The sequence below is a fragment of the Chenopodium album genome, chromosome 21 (assembly GCF_948465745.1).
Source record: "Chenopodium album chromosome 21, dcCheAlbu1.1, whole genome shotgun sequence".
Classification (NCBI taxonomy): domain Eukaryota; kingdom Viridiplantae; phylum Streptophyta; class Magnoliopsida; order Caryophyllales; family Amaranthaceae; genus Chenopodium; species Chenopodium album.
The window spans coordinates 37,590,190-37,605,475 of NC_137854.1; the positions used below are offsets into that span (position 1 = coordinate 37,590,190).

General features: G+C 33.7%; 1 protein-coding gene across 1 annotated transcript; it reads right to left on the bottom strand.

The window, feature by feature from the left end:
* Positions 1–1,078: 1,078 nt before the first annotated feature.
* Positions 1,079–14,902, bottom strand: LOC145601966 (putative thimet oligopeptidase). Its single transcript, XM_081658059.1, has 21 exons — positions 14,663–14,902; positions 14,427–14,548; positions 13,406–13,566; positions 11,459–11,549; positions 9,875–10,054; positions 8,757–8,837; positions 7,206–7,286; positions 6,993–7,085; positions 6,497–6,577; positions 6,223–6,385; positions 5,982–6,102; positions 5,790–5,862; positions 5,603–5,710; positions 4,809–4,906; positions 4,638–4,683; positions 4,344–4,440; positions 3,459–3,532; positions 3,285–3,389; positions 3,036–3,113; positions 2,146–2,304; positions 1,079–1,470 (listed from the first exon to the last, which is right to left on the bottom strand). The coding sequence occupies exons 1-20, from the start codon at positions 14,835–14,837 to the stop codon at positions 2,194–2,196; spliced, it is 2,139 nt and encodes a 712-aa protein (XP_081514185.1). The 5' UTR covers positions 14,838–14,902; the 3' UTR covers positions 1,079–1,470; positions 2,146–2,193.
* Positions 14,903–15,286: the final 384 nt, after the last annotated feature.

Sequence of the window (15,286 nt, forward strand, 5' to 3'; positions counted from 1 at the left end):
AACAAAATAACCCAATTGCACATGCTTGTGTATTTTGTAGGGCGAATTCCAATAAAGGGAATAAATAATTGACAGAGAAAGTAAATTAATAAATAAAGAGGTACCCACAAATATAAAAAATAAAAAAATAAAAATAAAAATAAAAATTAAATTCAATGGGAATTCTTCTTTTCTACACCTAATATTTTTATTTAATACTAGTTGTGATTCAGTAGTTTGTAGAAATTCTACTAGTATGAAGTATAATTTGATGTTGTTGAGCTTGGCAATTTGACTAAATCCAACATTTGGGTTGACAGATTCCAATCAAGGTGGACTGTTTTATCTATTCGGGTTAGGTCTTGGGTATGGTCAATGGCATTAGGAAAACTTTGTACATATGAACGATATGGTGCTTTTCCCAACAATTAAAGAAATAATTTTGATAAGTAGTACGAGTAACTAAGTAAGAAATTGGGTTTGATAGGTAATTGTATTTTTTTTCCCCTTTTTATTTATGAAAATTGTCTCTTAAACGGCAGGTTTTATATTTTTGATCACACTGCTAACTTATTACCATTTTTATCTTCATTTTTGAGTATTTTTGTAAATAAATATCTCCTTGATCAACAATGTTTTTGGAAGCGCTTTCCCTTAATGATGCTAATATTATATCTTCTCAATCTATCACCCGCAATAGCATGGAGGAAAATAAAAACCATTATTCTTATGCCGGTTCAAAAGTAGTTGTTTATGAGCCTTAAAACTGTTAAGCTAAATACCTGACTGTTAGTCGTTAGGAACCTCACACTAATTCGGGCATGTATAATAAAAACCAAAAGAACCGCCACTTAGGAAAGCAAAAAAGTGAGACCATGAGAGTTTCAGAAAATGTCAAACTGAGATGAATTGGATGAAATGAGTACAAATGGTGTAACACAAATTAGGTTTAAAGGAGCAAATGTCAATTGAGAAAAGAGAATGCATGGGGAGGATCATGGTTGACGATCATTTGAAATGAAATTTTGTTCCAAATAGTCAACCCTTAATCTCACAGAAAATCGTGGAAGGGGCAATACATAAATAACCTGTCAATAAATGGAGTTTCAAATTTTCAAACCAATTGTATTATCACATAATCCTGACTAGAATGAAAAATTGTTTGATAAACATTGATGCATTATAGTGGAAGAATCTACTCGTACTAATACAAACGCATAGTGATCAAAGAATAAAATAACAAGTGCAATTACATAATTAAAATTAAAATAAAATACATTTGTGACTTATACCAAAAATTTCCTCTCTAAACTAGAATGAAAGTCGTCGAATCAGAAAATACTGATTTGCTTTGAAGTGCAACGAGCTATTAGCCTTGGCATATGCAAAAGAGGTTGTCTAAATCTGAAAAGAGATTATCCTTCCCTGCATTATTTGAGTTATTTGTTCCCTCGGCTCTTGAATTTTTATACAATGGAAAAAAGTAAGAACCTGTCAATTCCAAGTACCAATCATATCTTAGGCACTTGATAAGATCGAAGAGTTCTGTACCCCAAGGGCCTAGACTAAAAAACTAAAAGAGTTGGTGTGCGGTGAAGAACTGTTGGAATTTAGTTTAGCATATGAGAAGGGAAAGACAAGTGAAACACAGTAAAGAAGGATGTGCCAAAAAGAAATCTCAGGCTAGGGCACTAAAACAATTAGTGAGCAGTGTAAGTTGAATAATAAATTCTAAAAATGCAAACTTCAATAATGCAAGTTTACCCTGAGATCTGATTCTTTTGGCAAATCCTCTTTATAAATCACCATTGCCCATTATAAGCCTCTCCTACTTCATTTGACATGGAGAACACGTAACTCTAACAGGTTTTCAATTTCAACATACACAATAATGGTGACAAGAAGATACTGTCCATGGTCAAAACTCAAAACTGTTAGACTTGGACAAGCATCTGAATTCTTAACAATGTAAAATGCTAATGAATGAAGTTGTGACATGACAACAGACAATCATTCATCAAGTCATAGAAGAAATTAAGATAATTGCCCCATCAATGGTGCAATACATCTTGGGAGGTGTTGTAGACTATAAAAGAGTGTGATACAGCTTGGGAAAAGAACATTAAAGTTTTTAAGAATGGTTTAAAAGTTCTGAAGAGCTCTTACCCTGAAGTTAAAAAGTGAATGCAACTCACTAAAATATCTGCTGCTTCATCAGATACTTGAATAAGATATGCTATCTACAAATGCTTGAATTGACGGTTCTCTACCAATGAAATTTGACAAACATTCATGCAGATCCTTTGCCCCCCCTGGAGCCAGTACCTGCAAGATAGTGACGGAAGAAAACTACATTCAAAACAACCCGAATTTTTTAGGGCATTAAGTTCAAAGGCATGCTGAAACACAGAAGAGTGTATACATCACTTAAAGGCAAATTTCTGCAAAAATAAGAATGAATTATTTCATAGCATACTTTCTATACCACATAACACTTGGCTACACTATAATAACAAATTAACAATTGACAGTTTCTTCTACTTCGATCAATAAGTTAATCTTTCTTAAAACAAAAAAAAACTGATCATTCGTATCTTTCTTGAATCAATAAAACCTACCAACCCACACCTCATCCCATGATGCAGAGGGCCAAGTGCCTCCATGTGAGGCTAATCAAATTAAAAGTTCACATGATGAGAAGATTCACCTTCACATCAGCAAAACCTGAAAGCGATACTTCATTCCACCAAAGCAAGGGAAAATTAATGGTCCCTAATATATTAGGTCCAATGACTCCCATAGTCCCATCCACTGATCAGGCTAATAGAATAGTGAATGCCTCGGATACAAAATAAAAGGTAAGTCAAACTTAAAACTATGTTTTATTTGACCTTTTAAATATGCAATGACAGAGACCAAAAGAGGGCAGGAAGTTCTAGGGAATATTAACACAAGAACAAAACAATCACTCGTATAATAAATCCTTAAAATAATGGAAATCTAGGACATTGCAGGGGTACCATATTGCACAGTAAAGTCATAATTTAACTATTCACCTTGTTGCGAAACTGCATGCCAGTATGATGGTTAAGACCATCATGAAATTTGGAAGCGAATATGTCAGCAGCAAAAACCTGCATAAACAATAAAATGTAAGCAGATGACACCTATTTTGAGACACCACAAGAAGACATATTTTTCTTTTGGCAAATGCAATTAGACATTTAGGTGGATTTAGAATAGAGTAAAATAAACATATAATATTGTGTAATAAAGGACATGATGATGATGGGCTAGTGGCTAACCTTACTCCAAATGCGACTGTAACAACTAGCTTCATAACCAATTGCTGAATGTGGAAAACACGAAGCCGGGTTTGTGCCTTCCAAGATGGGTAATCCCAACATCACCTGACAAAACAAAAATTGCTCAGACAAAACCCAACTTTGAAAGGTTATGCACTAAGCCATTGTCTTTACCTTGGGATGGAGGAACTTGAATAACTCAAGGAAGTCGACGTTGTCAGTAGAATGTATTATTTGATCAAATAGACCTAAAAAAGCAATGTCAGCTACCAAGATTAACGGAATACAGAATGTGACTGCATGAACAGATTCTTCATCAAAGCACATACATAAAAGCATGAAACCAACTCTTAACTTGCCAAAATCTACACTCGAAACAACAAATAACCTCATCTAGCTAATAGTTCCATTATTTCAAATGCTCTTAATTTTCAATAGTTCAGGAATTGATAATACAGACAATGAATCAATTCCATTTATATAAGCTCAAACTCTAAAGCTTGAAAAAGCTTCAGTTTCTGTCGAGGGTCTTTCAAGGCTGGGGTCATTTAAAATTGCACAAGAGATTCCAAGTCAGGTAACAAATACAAGAAAGTAACAATCAACCAATACAACAATCACAGCCAAACTACAACAAATCAAAGGAAAAAGAAAACCCATGTTAATCGGCTTAATCATAGAACTTCACATAAAAGACTTACAATCTTCAAAAAATTGTCACTTGATCACCATAATTATCTGTGTGCACATTACATTCATTATAAAACTATCCACATCAAGAAACCAGAGACAAACTTAAGATCACCCAATCAAGCAGTAGCCACAAACTTATAACACCCATTCCACTGGTGAGCATCACATCTTTTAAAGACCTAAACTAAAAATTGTTTACACAAGATCTGAAACTACTATGCAAAACTATTATTGTACACCATCAAAGCCCCCCTCCCATTAAAATCCAAAAGCTATACAGTTGGTCTTGCCTGAGAAAAGTTTCAAACGTTATTTTCATACACAACAAAATCATACAACGGCTATAGAATAAGGCAGACTGCTTACAGTAAAGAATTTCCTGCCTCAATTTAAGTGCCGCAAATGAATGCCTCCATCTTTGCAAAGACATAGATATATCATCTTTAATCTGCCTTGTGATATCCTATGTCATAAATATAAATTAGTTCAAATAGTATAAAATATACTACACTAGTCCAACAACAAATTGTCTGAAATAAAGCAATTGACTGGACAATTGCAGGCAATCTAAAACTCAACTCAGTATGCAAAAAGCATAATATTCCTTTCTATGATACACAGGAAGTGGTAGTTTGACTATCAAAAAAGATATGAAGCTACCTGATAATATCCAGATATTAATTTCAAGATGAAGCTCTCATAGCACCTATCATAAATCAGAACAAGGAAAGTAAGCATGGATTTATTTTCCACGCACACAAAAAACAAAAAAAAAAAAAAAAAAAAAAAAAAAAAAAAAAAAAAAAAGGAAAGAAGAAATAAATAAATTACCAGTTCTCAAGTAAATGACCAGGCATTTCTACAAAGTCATTATCAACACGCAAGCCAGAGAATCGAGCAAGTGGTGAACGGTTGCATATATGATGGACCTGAATGATCATTATTACCCCAATGTTAATTACTGACAAGTACTCTAGCTAAGATAAAGGCATCATAATTCACTTCGTAATATCAACCAAAAATTCAAGGAGTTGACACAGGCATGGCATCACAGTGTAGCAGCAAGAATTTATTTTTTATTTTCTTTTTTTGGGGCTTTCAACAATTATGCTACAGCCATGGGTGGTTGTACAGGCACTTACGGACTTATGCTATAAAGTTATTATAGCATGTCAATCTGCTGGATTTAAAAAATTAATGTGTTTTAAGTGAGACATCTTGTCATCTGCAGTTGTAAGTTTGTAACCAGCTTTAAAGGGGTAGCAAGTAAGAAGACAAATTATGTCTTATGCTTAGTATTTATAAGATATTCAAAATTCAAATTCTCCAAGTTAGGGTATAAAAAAGCGAGTTATAGTTAACACCATTAAAAAAATTAAATAAAAATGAAAAAGGGTACAATCAAGGCTCACTAAGATAAACAATCAAGACTACGATTGAATGGCAGATTAACAAGGTTCAAGACATGTGAGCATTTTCAAATATTGTAAGTAGCAGAAAGAAATCATTCAAAACCAATCATAAAAAGGTGTATCTATTGGAAGAAAAGCAGCCCAATAGGACGTTACACATCCAGTCAAGAAAAAAAAAAATAATGTTGAGAATGAAAAACATATGAAACTTACCACATGGCCAAATTCATGGAAAAGACTAACAACTTCAGAGAATCGCAGTAATGTAGGAGAATTATCATCCCCCTTTGACAACTCAGACATCAGTAGAACAACTGGAACCTGGATACATAAAAATGATAAACTATAAATCCAGTAATGAATATGTATCAAGTTTTTAAAATACATTTCACATTTTCACCTGTCTAGCAGCATTTGCTGATAATGAACCATTTTGAAGAGGCAAAACACAAGTTTGACTATATTTTCCTTCCCTATATTTACAAAAAAAAAAAAAAAAAAAATAAATAAATAAAAAAAATAAATGTTGTTAGATAGTTTGCAACAAAGAATTGGGTTAAGGTCAACAGAAAAAGAAATAATTGTGTTGAACCTGGAGTAGAGATCAAGGTATGCATAACCCATAAGTTCACAAGAGCTCAAATCAAAAACAGAGAAAACACGTATATCCTCATGCCACACCTCAGCACCGAAAATTTCTTCAAATCTTAATCCTGCTCATTAAGTACCATAAATAGGACCATTAAGAGCAACATCAGACCACATACTGGAACAACTGAAGCACTTATATAAAATCCTTTTTATATCTGTTAGTAAATAAGAATAATTATTACCAAAAGCATCTTGGAGTATTTTGAAAATCCCCTGCAAAACCAAGCTAAGAGGAAAATACTCTTTAAGTGCTCCAAAGTCTAGATGAAAATTTTCTTCTTCAAACTTTTTTACATAATAGAGCATGTCCTCAATTCCAAAAGGACTGTCCCCTTCCTCCTTTGCCTGAGTTTAAGAGAAGAAAAAAAAAAGAAGAAGAAGAAGAAGAAGGTAAATCACACAGAAGACAACTGGAAATGAGTGCAAGGCACAGTTCAAACTCCAATCAGTACTAACTTTCAATTCTTTCAATATATCAAGTTCTTTGGAAGCCAAATCAGCTAAACTCGTTGACAAGTCCTCCAAGAATTCAAAAACCTGAAAGAAAGAGCAGAAAGTTGTAATGGACTGACTTCGTATTTTCTGATTTAAAGACTAATTAAGAGATAAAAGCTTGATACTTTGATTAATCATGGCCGAAAATTGGATACAAAAGGTTAGATTAATAGCTTAAGGCTATTACTCTCTTGATAACTTGAGGTTATCACTCTCCTAGTAACTTGAGGTTACTACTTTTTCCTCACAATTCACATGCCATCCTACAGCATATACTATCCCCTATTTATACTAAGGCCAAGGATTTCTAACTTTAAAGTATTAGACTTCCAAATTGCCCCTCCTAAGATTAATCTACTACAAAAGCTCACTCAGACAGTGCATAAATACATTATTTACATTATTACATACATGGTTACCAAACAAGATTTAAAACTCCAAGGATTACTTCACAAACCTTTGAGGAAGTTTTTGCCATCCTAGAACCAACAGCATATTCTGCATAATTATCATAACCGAGCAATCTTGCAAATTTATGGCGCAATTGAACCTGCAAAATATGGAAAAGCTTTTCAATTAGAACGGTATAAACATAGCTACAGTAATGTATCAACAAGAAAATGAAAATCATTTTAAACAAAGAATTGTCTCAGGTTTCATTCTCACTCACCAAATTCTCTAACACAGGCACATTGATTTCTTTACATCTTTGCCCATATCCCACAGCTACCTTCCTCCGAGTTGCTCCAATCTTCACAAGTTTGGTAGAGAAATAAGCACATGTACAATATAATATATCTCATTGACACCAGCATATATGTGAAGCAAGACCATCTGATGGTGAATAAGCCATCTAGACCAAAACTAATTGCTTAAGCCACATCACTAGCAAAAGGATCAAAGGTCCATTCCCACAGTGCATGACACCTCTGTTTCAATTTAGGTGCAGATGAGCAAAGACAACAGATGCAACCTTAAAAGTTAAAACATCATAGCTGCAATACTATGACTTTGTTTTTTATTTGAAATGAAATTTAGCATTCTATAAAATAAAAAATCTAACCCTATACAAGATATTACCTTCCAACCTATCTTAATAAAATCTTACCCTGTACAAGATTTTACCACTACCATTCTATCTTAAAAAAATAATTATTACATAGGCATGATGGTCCTAGACTCGTATTATAACTTAGATTGCAATCACGTTTTACTATTCTTATTAGTCTTATATTTTCTTAAACAATCCAGACTTAGCAAAAAGTTTTGAGATGCACAGCTTTATTCCATAATCAAAACTGTAGTAATCCTCATCAAAAACAAAAATTAATTTCATAATTAAAAAAAAAAAAAAGTAAAGAAATCTGAGAGACAACATTTATAAAATTATACTTCGTAGTATTTACTCAGTTGATTAGAATTAGATCCTAACTGAAACTTCAAGATCAAATGAAGAAAATAATAATAGCATAATGAATAGGTTGTTTATTCATACACAAGAATCTGTGAGGATAAAAAAATAAATAAATAAATAAAAAAAAAAAATTCGAGGCATGGCTCAAGTATCGTGTAGTCGCCTAATCTAGATAACAAATATAAATCCATTCCAACCAGGGGTGTGTAAAGTGTTCTACTCCTACTGTATCCCTTGAAGCCTTAGAGCTCAAGGTCAACTTCTAAACTATAGACATATAGCTTGGCATACTACCATTACAGGACCAAATCTCCCTAACAGAGAAATGGAAGTGAAAACAAATTGATTTACAGCAGGCCATACACGTGAAATTTCCCTGTGAAACATAAGAACATTGTTCAGCGAATTGAAAGCAAAGTCTTCATACTAATCTTCAAGGTAACTGAATACAAGCCTAGAAATAAGCTTTGAATTAATTTTGTATGTTTCAAGATGTTTAAAAGGAAGACAATTCATACGAGACCACCTACTAGCTTTGGTTAAAATGAATACATACTATTTGGAGCTAAGTAGATTCAATTTTCACCTACCCTAGATCCGTCATCTAATGGACCAGTTGAATGACAATCCCACAGAAGTAAAGATGTTAGAAATGTATTTAATGTTTCAATTAAAAATAAATAAATAAATAAATAAAAATAAAAATAAATTAAAAAAAAAAAAGCAAGATGTGACCAAAAGCACAGATGAAAGACATTAACATATTAACAAAGCTAATCATGGCAATAAAAAGGAACAAAAGCATACTTTACAGAGCTCCAGTATTGGCAGCACATGATTACTTTTCATGGTAACCTTGAATTTATCATTATCAGCCCTGTCAAAGATCTGTACATTTCAAATCAAAGTTGATGTAAAAGACAAAGAATAACAAGAAATCACACTTTCTAGAAAATCAATGATTCTGTAAGGATATGATTTACATACCATATTACAGCAATCTAAAGATAGACTATCAGAAAAAGCCTGTAAATATCCATTAATCACAACCTTACTACCCCCAACATACAAGCTTAAAAGAACATATGCAGTAGAATTGGAGTAAATCATTAAGAGAGTTGTGACCTCAAGTCACTAAATGGAGATTTGTGAGCTTAAATCACTATAGAGCTTGATAGGCTAAACCTATCAATTGTGTGGACTGCTATTTTGTTTATCTAAGCTACAATCTTTCTTCTCTTTTTATATAAATACACAAATCAGATTATCTAGCTTAATAAAAGAACCAATATTTTCTCTTTATTTTACTGTTATTAGTGTGAGTGATATCAGTCTATAACAACATACATAACACAACGGAACTAAAATTACAATAGACAAAAATACTTCTTATTTTTGTTATTTTTTTTTTACTTGCATCACTTTCATTTCACACTTGACAATGACTATATTTTGAAAGTAAAAATCAAGACGACACTAAAAAGAGCCCACATGACTATTTTTTTTTCTAAGTTAAATCATCAAAGATAGTCAAATACAGATGCGAACAGTGCTGACGTCAAAGTGTTGCATGTAAAAAACACACGGAGAGAGTATCAAGATCTAGCAGGGAGGGAGACAAAGATAAACACTCAAAAATTAAAAGAGATCTCCAATACTTCTTACAGCAGGGATTCGGATAAAATAGCAACTTTATTCACATACAAGTGACAGAGACATGCATATAGCTCAAAAATTCTTCAGTAAGTCCATTCCTTCCTCACTAATTAATGATATTGGAGATGAATGCTTGAATTATGAGTTATCACTTTTGGAACAATAACTCCCAGGAATTACTAAAAACACCTAACATTTTCATCATTCACCAACAAGAACAAATCAGACACAGAATCAGTTGTAAGGAATATATAGGTTTGTACATCAACCTGAAGGAGTTCAGAGGGCAATCCTTCTAGCTCTGATTCAGTGAAGAGAAGGAGAGTACAATCATCATTGATATTCTGAACATATTGCATGCTTAAATTATCAATTTGAACCTGCAAACGCTGAACTTCCTCTTTCTTTGATGAAGTAAGGTTCAATCCATTTTGCTCAAAATCTCTAACCTGTCACTGGAAAAGCAACCATCAATATTCACAGGGAATCAGAAGGAAATAAATAGCAATCCATCCAAAACATGCAACATGTGATCAGGTGTGTTACTGAGGTACTGCCCAAATGATCACCAATTGAGATAATTAAGTATACAAAAGAACTAAAGAATAGACTCAATAGAGAAAGAAATGAAGTAAACATGAAGGAAGCATGTATGAGTTCCTTCAAGGTCAATATACACTAGTCATTACCATTGTAACATCAAGTAACTTGATGGAGACAAAATGGGTTCAGCGGAAATCTTGTCTGGTGAACTAAACATATTACAAAGGCGTGTTGCTTGTTAAATGATCTTAAAACTAACAATCAATATTTTCTAACTTCTTGAGTTATCTGGAAACTTTTTTCCTTGACGATAACTTTGACTTCCATACAACATAATAAACAATTAGTGGCCTAAAAATGTCTCTTCGATGTTTTCCTCCTTCAATTCAAAAACTACACATGAAAGTGGGACTAAATGCAATTCAAAATTAAAAATAAAAAGTATAGGAAATCCTGAAATACATCTTTATTACTTGACACAACTGTAAATCATTTGCTGTACAACAATGATGAATCACGGCCTAAAACATGCAAGGCTCTTGCAAAACTAGCAAGGCTTCAGATAGTAAAATTGGAACTGCAGGCACAATAAAATCCATAAAATTCTGCTCATTCTAATGTCAAAAAAGCAATGAATCAGAAGTCACATGCTGACTAGTAAGTTAAAAAAAACAAAACACATCACCAAAAATCACATAGTTACAAAACAGGTGTAACCTTGCAAATGAAGAAAATTTAGAAAGCATACTTTAAAACACAAATCACATGAATACAGCTATTAACTACTGAACACTAATCACACAACCATGAGAACAATACGAACCAACTATTAACTACTGAACACTAATCACACTACCATGAGAACAATACGAACCAACTATTAGCTACTGAACACTAATCACACTCCTATAAGAACAACACAGACCAACTTAGACTCCTCCCACACATACTAATATGCAATCAGAACTCAAAAGCCACCAAAGCAATACACAAGTACACTGTGTTTATGCAGATTCTAAATAATTGTGCCTACTTAAAGTATAAGAGCATAAATCCAGTATAATTTAGCAAAACCAGACCAGCTTAAACTTATTGTACACATCTAGAAAAGCCTCCATATATCCATGTCAAATTAATATAAACCCCTACCACACTCCCTACCTTAGGAATAACAACAAACCAGTATCAATCCCGATAGGCAGGGTTTGGGCTTTTGGGGATAGCCTTATCCATAATGGTCCAAAAATAACCTCAATTGTAGGAGGGGGGAGGGGGGACACAAGAGAAGCTAGATAAACTTTTATACATACCAGAGATTGAACATATGATTTTGCTTCAGCATTATTCCATTCTCCTCTTGCAGCAAAAGCTTTTACAACACTATACACATCCTCACGCTTTCTGTGGAATACACATGAAATATAATGTCAGTTGCTAATCCAATAATAAAATACGAAGTACACAGGCAAGAGTATTTAGACTATTAATTAAAATTTTAAATATATTTTCGTTGTATACTAATACTAGCTCACCTAATCCAAACTAGAAGTCATATTCAGAGATAATGGTAATAAAAATGCATGTCACTTTGGATAAAGTAATGTCCAGAGTAACAATTCTCCACTACCAAGTATGAGTTTCACTTCATTGAAGCATATGACCTTTTGTTAACATTTACAGTGTGTGGACGAATAGTGAGTTTTCCTTCCAAATCTCTCCATTTTTGGCAAGATCAAATTCTTACAACTTAATCCCTCCATCTCTCTCCTCTCCAATTCCCTTACTTCCATATCCAAATAAAAGATAATCCATCCCTCCATTTCTCTTCCCTTCCATTCCCTCCATTTCTCTTCCCTTCCATTCCCTCCATTTCCTTCAAACCAAACAAGTGTTAGAGATGAGTGTAGAATTGATAACCTATATAAAATAACACGCAAACTAATTATATTCACTTAATTTATGATCTAACATCAAACAGAATATAACTGTAATTTTACACAAAATCTGAAGAGCGATACTATACGAAGACAAATTTTCTGTCCATAAATTCACATACATCTAATTCCCAAAATTCCCTATAACTGATCTCTCTAGCCATAGCTTACACTTAATTGAATATACTCAGCATGGCATAAAAGTGGTCTGCTTTCTTCAGCATTTAAAATTGTATGCTTCATCAACTTAATAAGAGTTCTAAAGCTAAATTCCATTATCTAAACCTGTGTACCTGGAGCACAGTCTTCCTAGTACTTGAAAGAGGTATGGGAACAGGTTCTCTAGTCAATTGTGTTAAATTAGTAAACCAGGAGTACAAGCTCACTACATACCAATCTGTACTTTCCAAGTTTCCAGAATGTGATTAACAGGAGGGTATATGTAAATAGGTACAACTGCAGCTGGTTATCTATGGCCCGATATCAAGAAATCAACCAAACCTTACAAATCTATCCTTTCAAAACCTTGGCCAATTTTGTCCTCATGCACTAACACAAATCAGACTTAGTAAAACTTACCCTATCCCTAGATTCTTTACCTCCTTGACATGAAGGGTGAATTGATAAGAAAAACAATTGTGTAAAAACTATTCATTGAAAGAAGACATCCTCTACTTCAGGGTTCACAGTAAAATTTCTGGCATGGTTTAGACATGAGGCAACACTGGCCTTTCCTAAAATCATCGAAGAGTATATCGTGCAAACAATGCACGACCAACTCATGATGTAGTAATCTTTGTTTTTTTCCATAAGCTCCCAAGAGCATACAAATAAATTGCCTGCATTCAGAACTGTGTTACCAAATGCGCCCCCCCCCCCCCCCCAGTATTTAAACATTGATCTAACAACGTCCGGTAGCAAGTTACTTCCCATACCCATTCTACGTACCAAATAAAAGGCAACACTGACACAGCAAATTTTCTTAATAATTTTTTACTTTTGACATTTATTTCAAGAATGCCACTAGCCCAGGGTGTAAGGAATAGCATTGAAAATAATTACCATGCATCTAGTCCATAACTATGTATTCTTAGGTCCATTAGCAACTCATGGGAGCACCAAAGAGTCAAAGACATATGCAACCTAACCAAAAAAATTCTAAATATAAACATGATTATTTTTTTTTTCCAGCAAAGAACTACAGCCATTTTAAGAGCATAAAATGTGGACATGCACAAGCACAATTGCGGTTCAAAATTTCTTTTTATTAGGAACAAAGGAAAATAGTTAGTGAATCAATGTAAGAGAAACAGAGGAAAGCACCTGCAAGACCCATTATGTGTATTTATTTTCTGCTCTGCTTCAGCACTGGCTTTGCGTACATCCTCTGATGTCGACACTAACCTTGGGAAAACACAAGACTGGACCAATGGAAAATGACGTGCCTCTAGTTCTGCTAGCACCATGATATCTTGATATCTAACCTAACAATGGGCATAGCAGATAGCAAAATATACTTAGCAGTCGAATCACTACAATCACATGCAAACTTTCTACTGTTTCCCCTCCCCTAAAAAAAAAAAGGAAAACCCTTTTTCTATAATATCCCAATGAAACTCCAAAAAACAAGATTTCTACTGCATCTAGGCCAATAACCACAAGTTTCCAAGAAGTATACTTGCTAGACTACACTGTCACGAGCATTTATTTAAAACTTTAAACCACAAAACCAGAGGTAACCCCAAACGCACACCATTCACAGTCACCAACCGATGATAGGTGCTGTTTTCATTTAGATGAATAACTCTAGATTGAACCTTAAATTTAAAGCGTGACCTCATATATGCATGATTACCAATTTATAATATGCCAACCTCCTCGTTTAGTAGGAATTAATAGGTTAACATCAACCCTATCCTACAAAGAATGGTCACATTGCTCCAAAGCCACTTATGATTAGAACATGACAATGATGACATGGCTTAACCAAGAGACCCTTAATAATATAACATATTTCATTCCCATAATAGCCCCATCACTCATTCTAAGGAGCAACTTGGGAAGTCGGGCAAATTTTAGAAACTCGTGAAAAATTAATATTTGACTACTGTTTACGGGAGAAAGCAATTTTTACTTTGATTGCAACATACAAAGCTATACTTGAACAAAAGACATAATCATAATCCTCAACATACAATTTTCCCGTCAAACAACACAACATTCACAATTACCAACAAAATAATCATATTCATGATAAAAACAAACTACTGAATTATTACAGATGATTCCGTGGTAAAAAACAAGAACAAACCCTAATCAATAATTCAATATTATACTACATTACCTTATCAACCGGCACAGAAGCAAGAGCATCATAAACAGCTTTCGATTCCGCAATAATTCGATCCGCCAATTTCCGAATTTCATTCACTGACAAATTCACTCTCACATTCGACCCAAAAAGATCTACAAACATCCAAACAAAATTGAGAAACAAATCACAATTCCACAACATTCTACATCACAATTCATTATAAATCAAACAAATGAAAAAAAATCAAAAAGAGGAAATTGAGAAACCTTTAGCTTTGCGACGATGATTGAAGGATTTGAAGGCATGAAATGCGAAATTAAGAGCGACAGCGAGAACTGCAGCGGTTCCAGTGAAGACGATAATCTTGTTTTGTTTACCGCCATTGTTGGCTCTTCTCAAGCTTTTCTCGGTCTGACTATGGCGGTCATCTTCTCCCTCCATTGTTAATCTCTCTCCTCCTCCTCTTTGTTTCTCTCTCTTGGAATTAAATTTCAAAGGAATGAATGAAAAAGTTAAAGTTTGGAAGAGAGAAAATTTAGGAGGGAAATGAGGTTCGTTTAACGTTTCAATGGACCCAAGTTAGAGTCTGATTGCAAACCACTCAACCTCATTCGGTTCGTTCAAAGCTTGGTTTGAGTAGACTCTGGTTACCTTTGGGTTTGAATAAATATTAACAAGCCAATCTTGAGATATCTTTTAAGGGCTTGTTCTGATTAACTGAGGTGAACTAAATTGAATTAAACTGAACTTATTGGAGATGAGCTGAACTGAACTACATATTTTATGAGAAAAAAGAAATTAAGAATTGAACTGAACTGAATTGAACTTATTGGAGTTGAATTGAATTGAAACGAAAATAAGCTGAAAGGAACAGCCCTAACTCGGCTTAA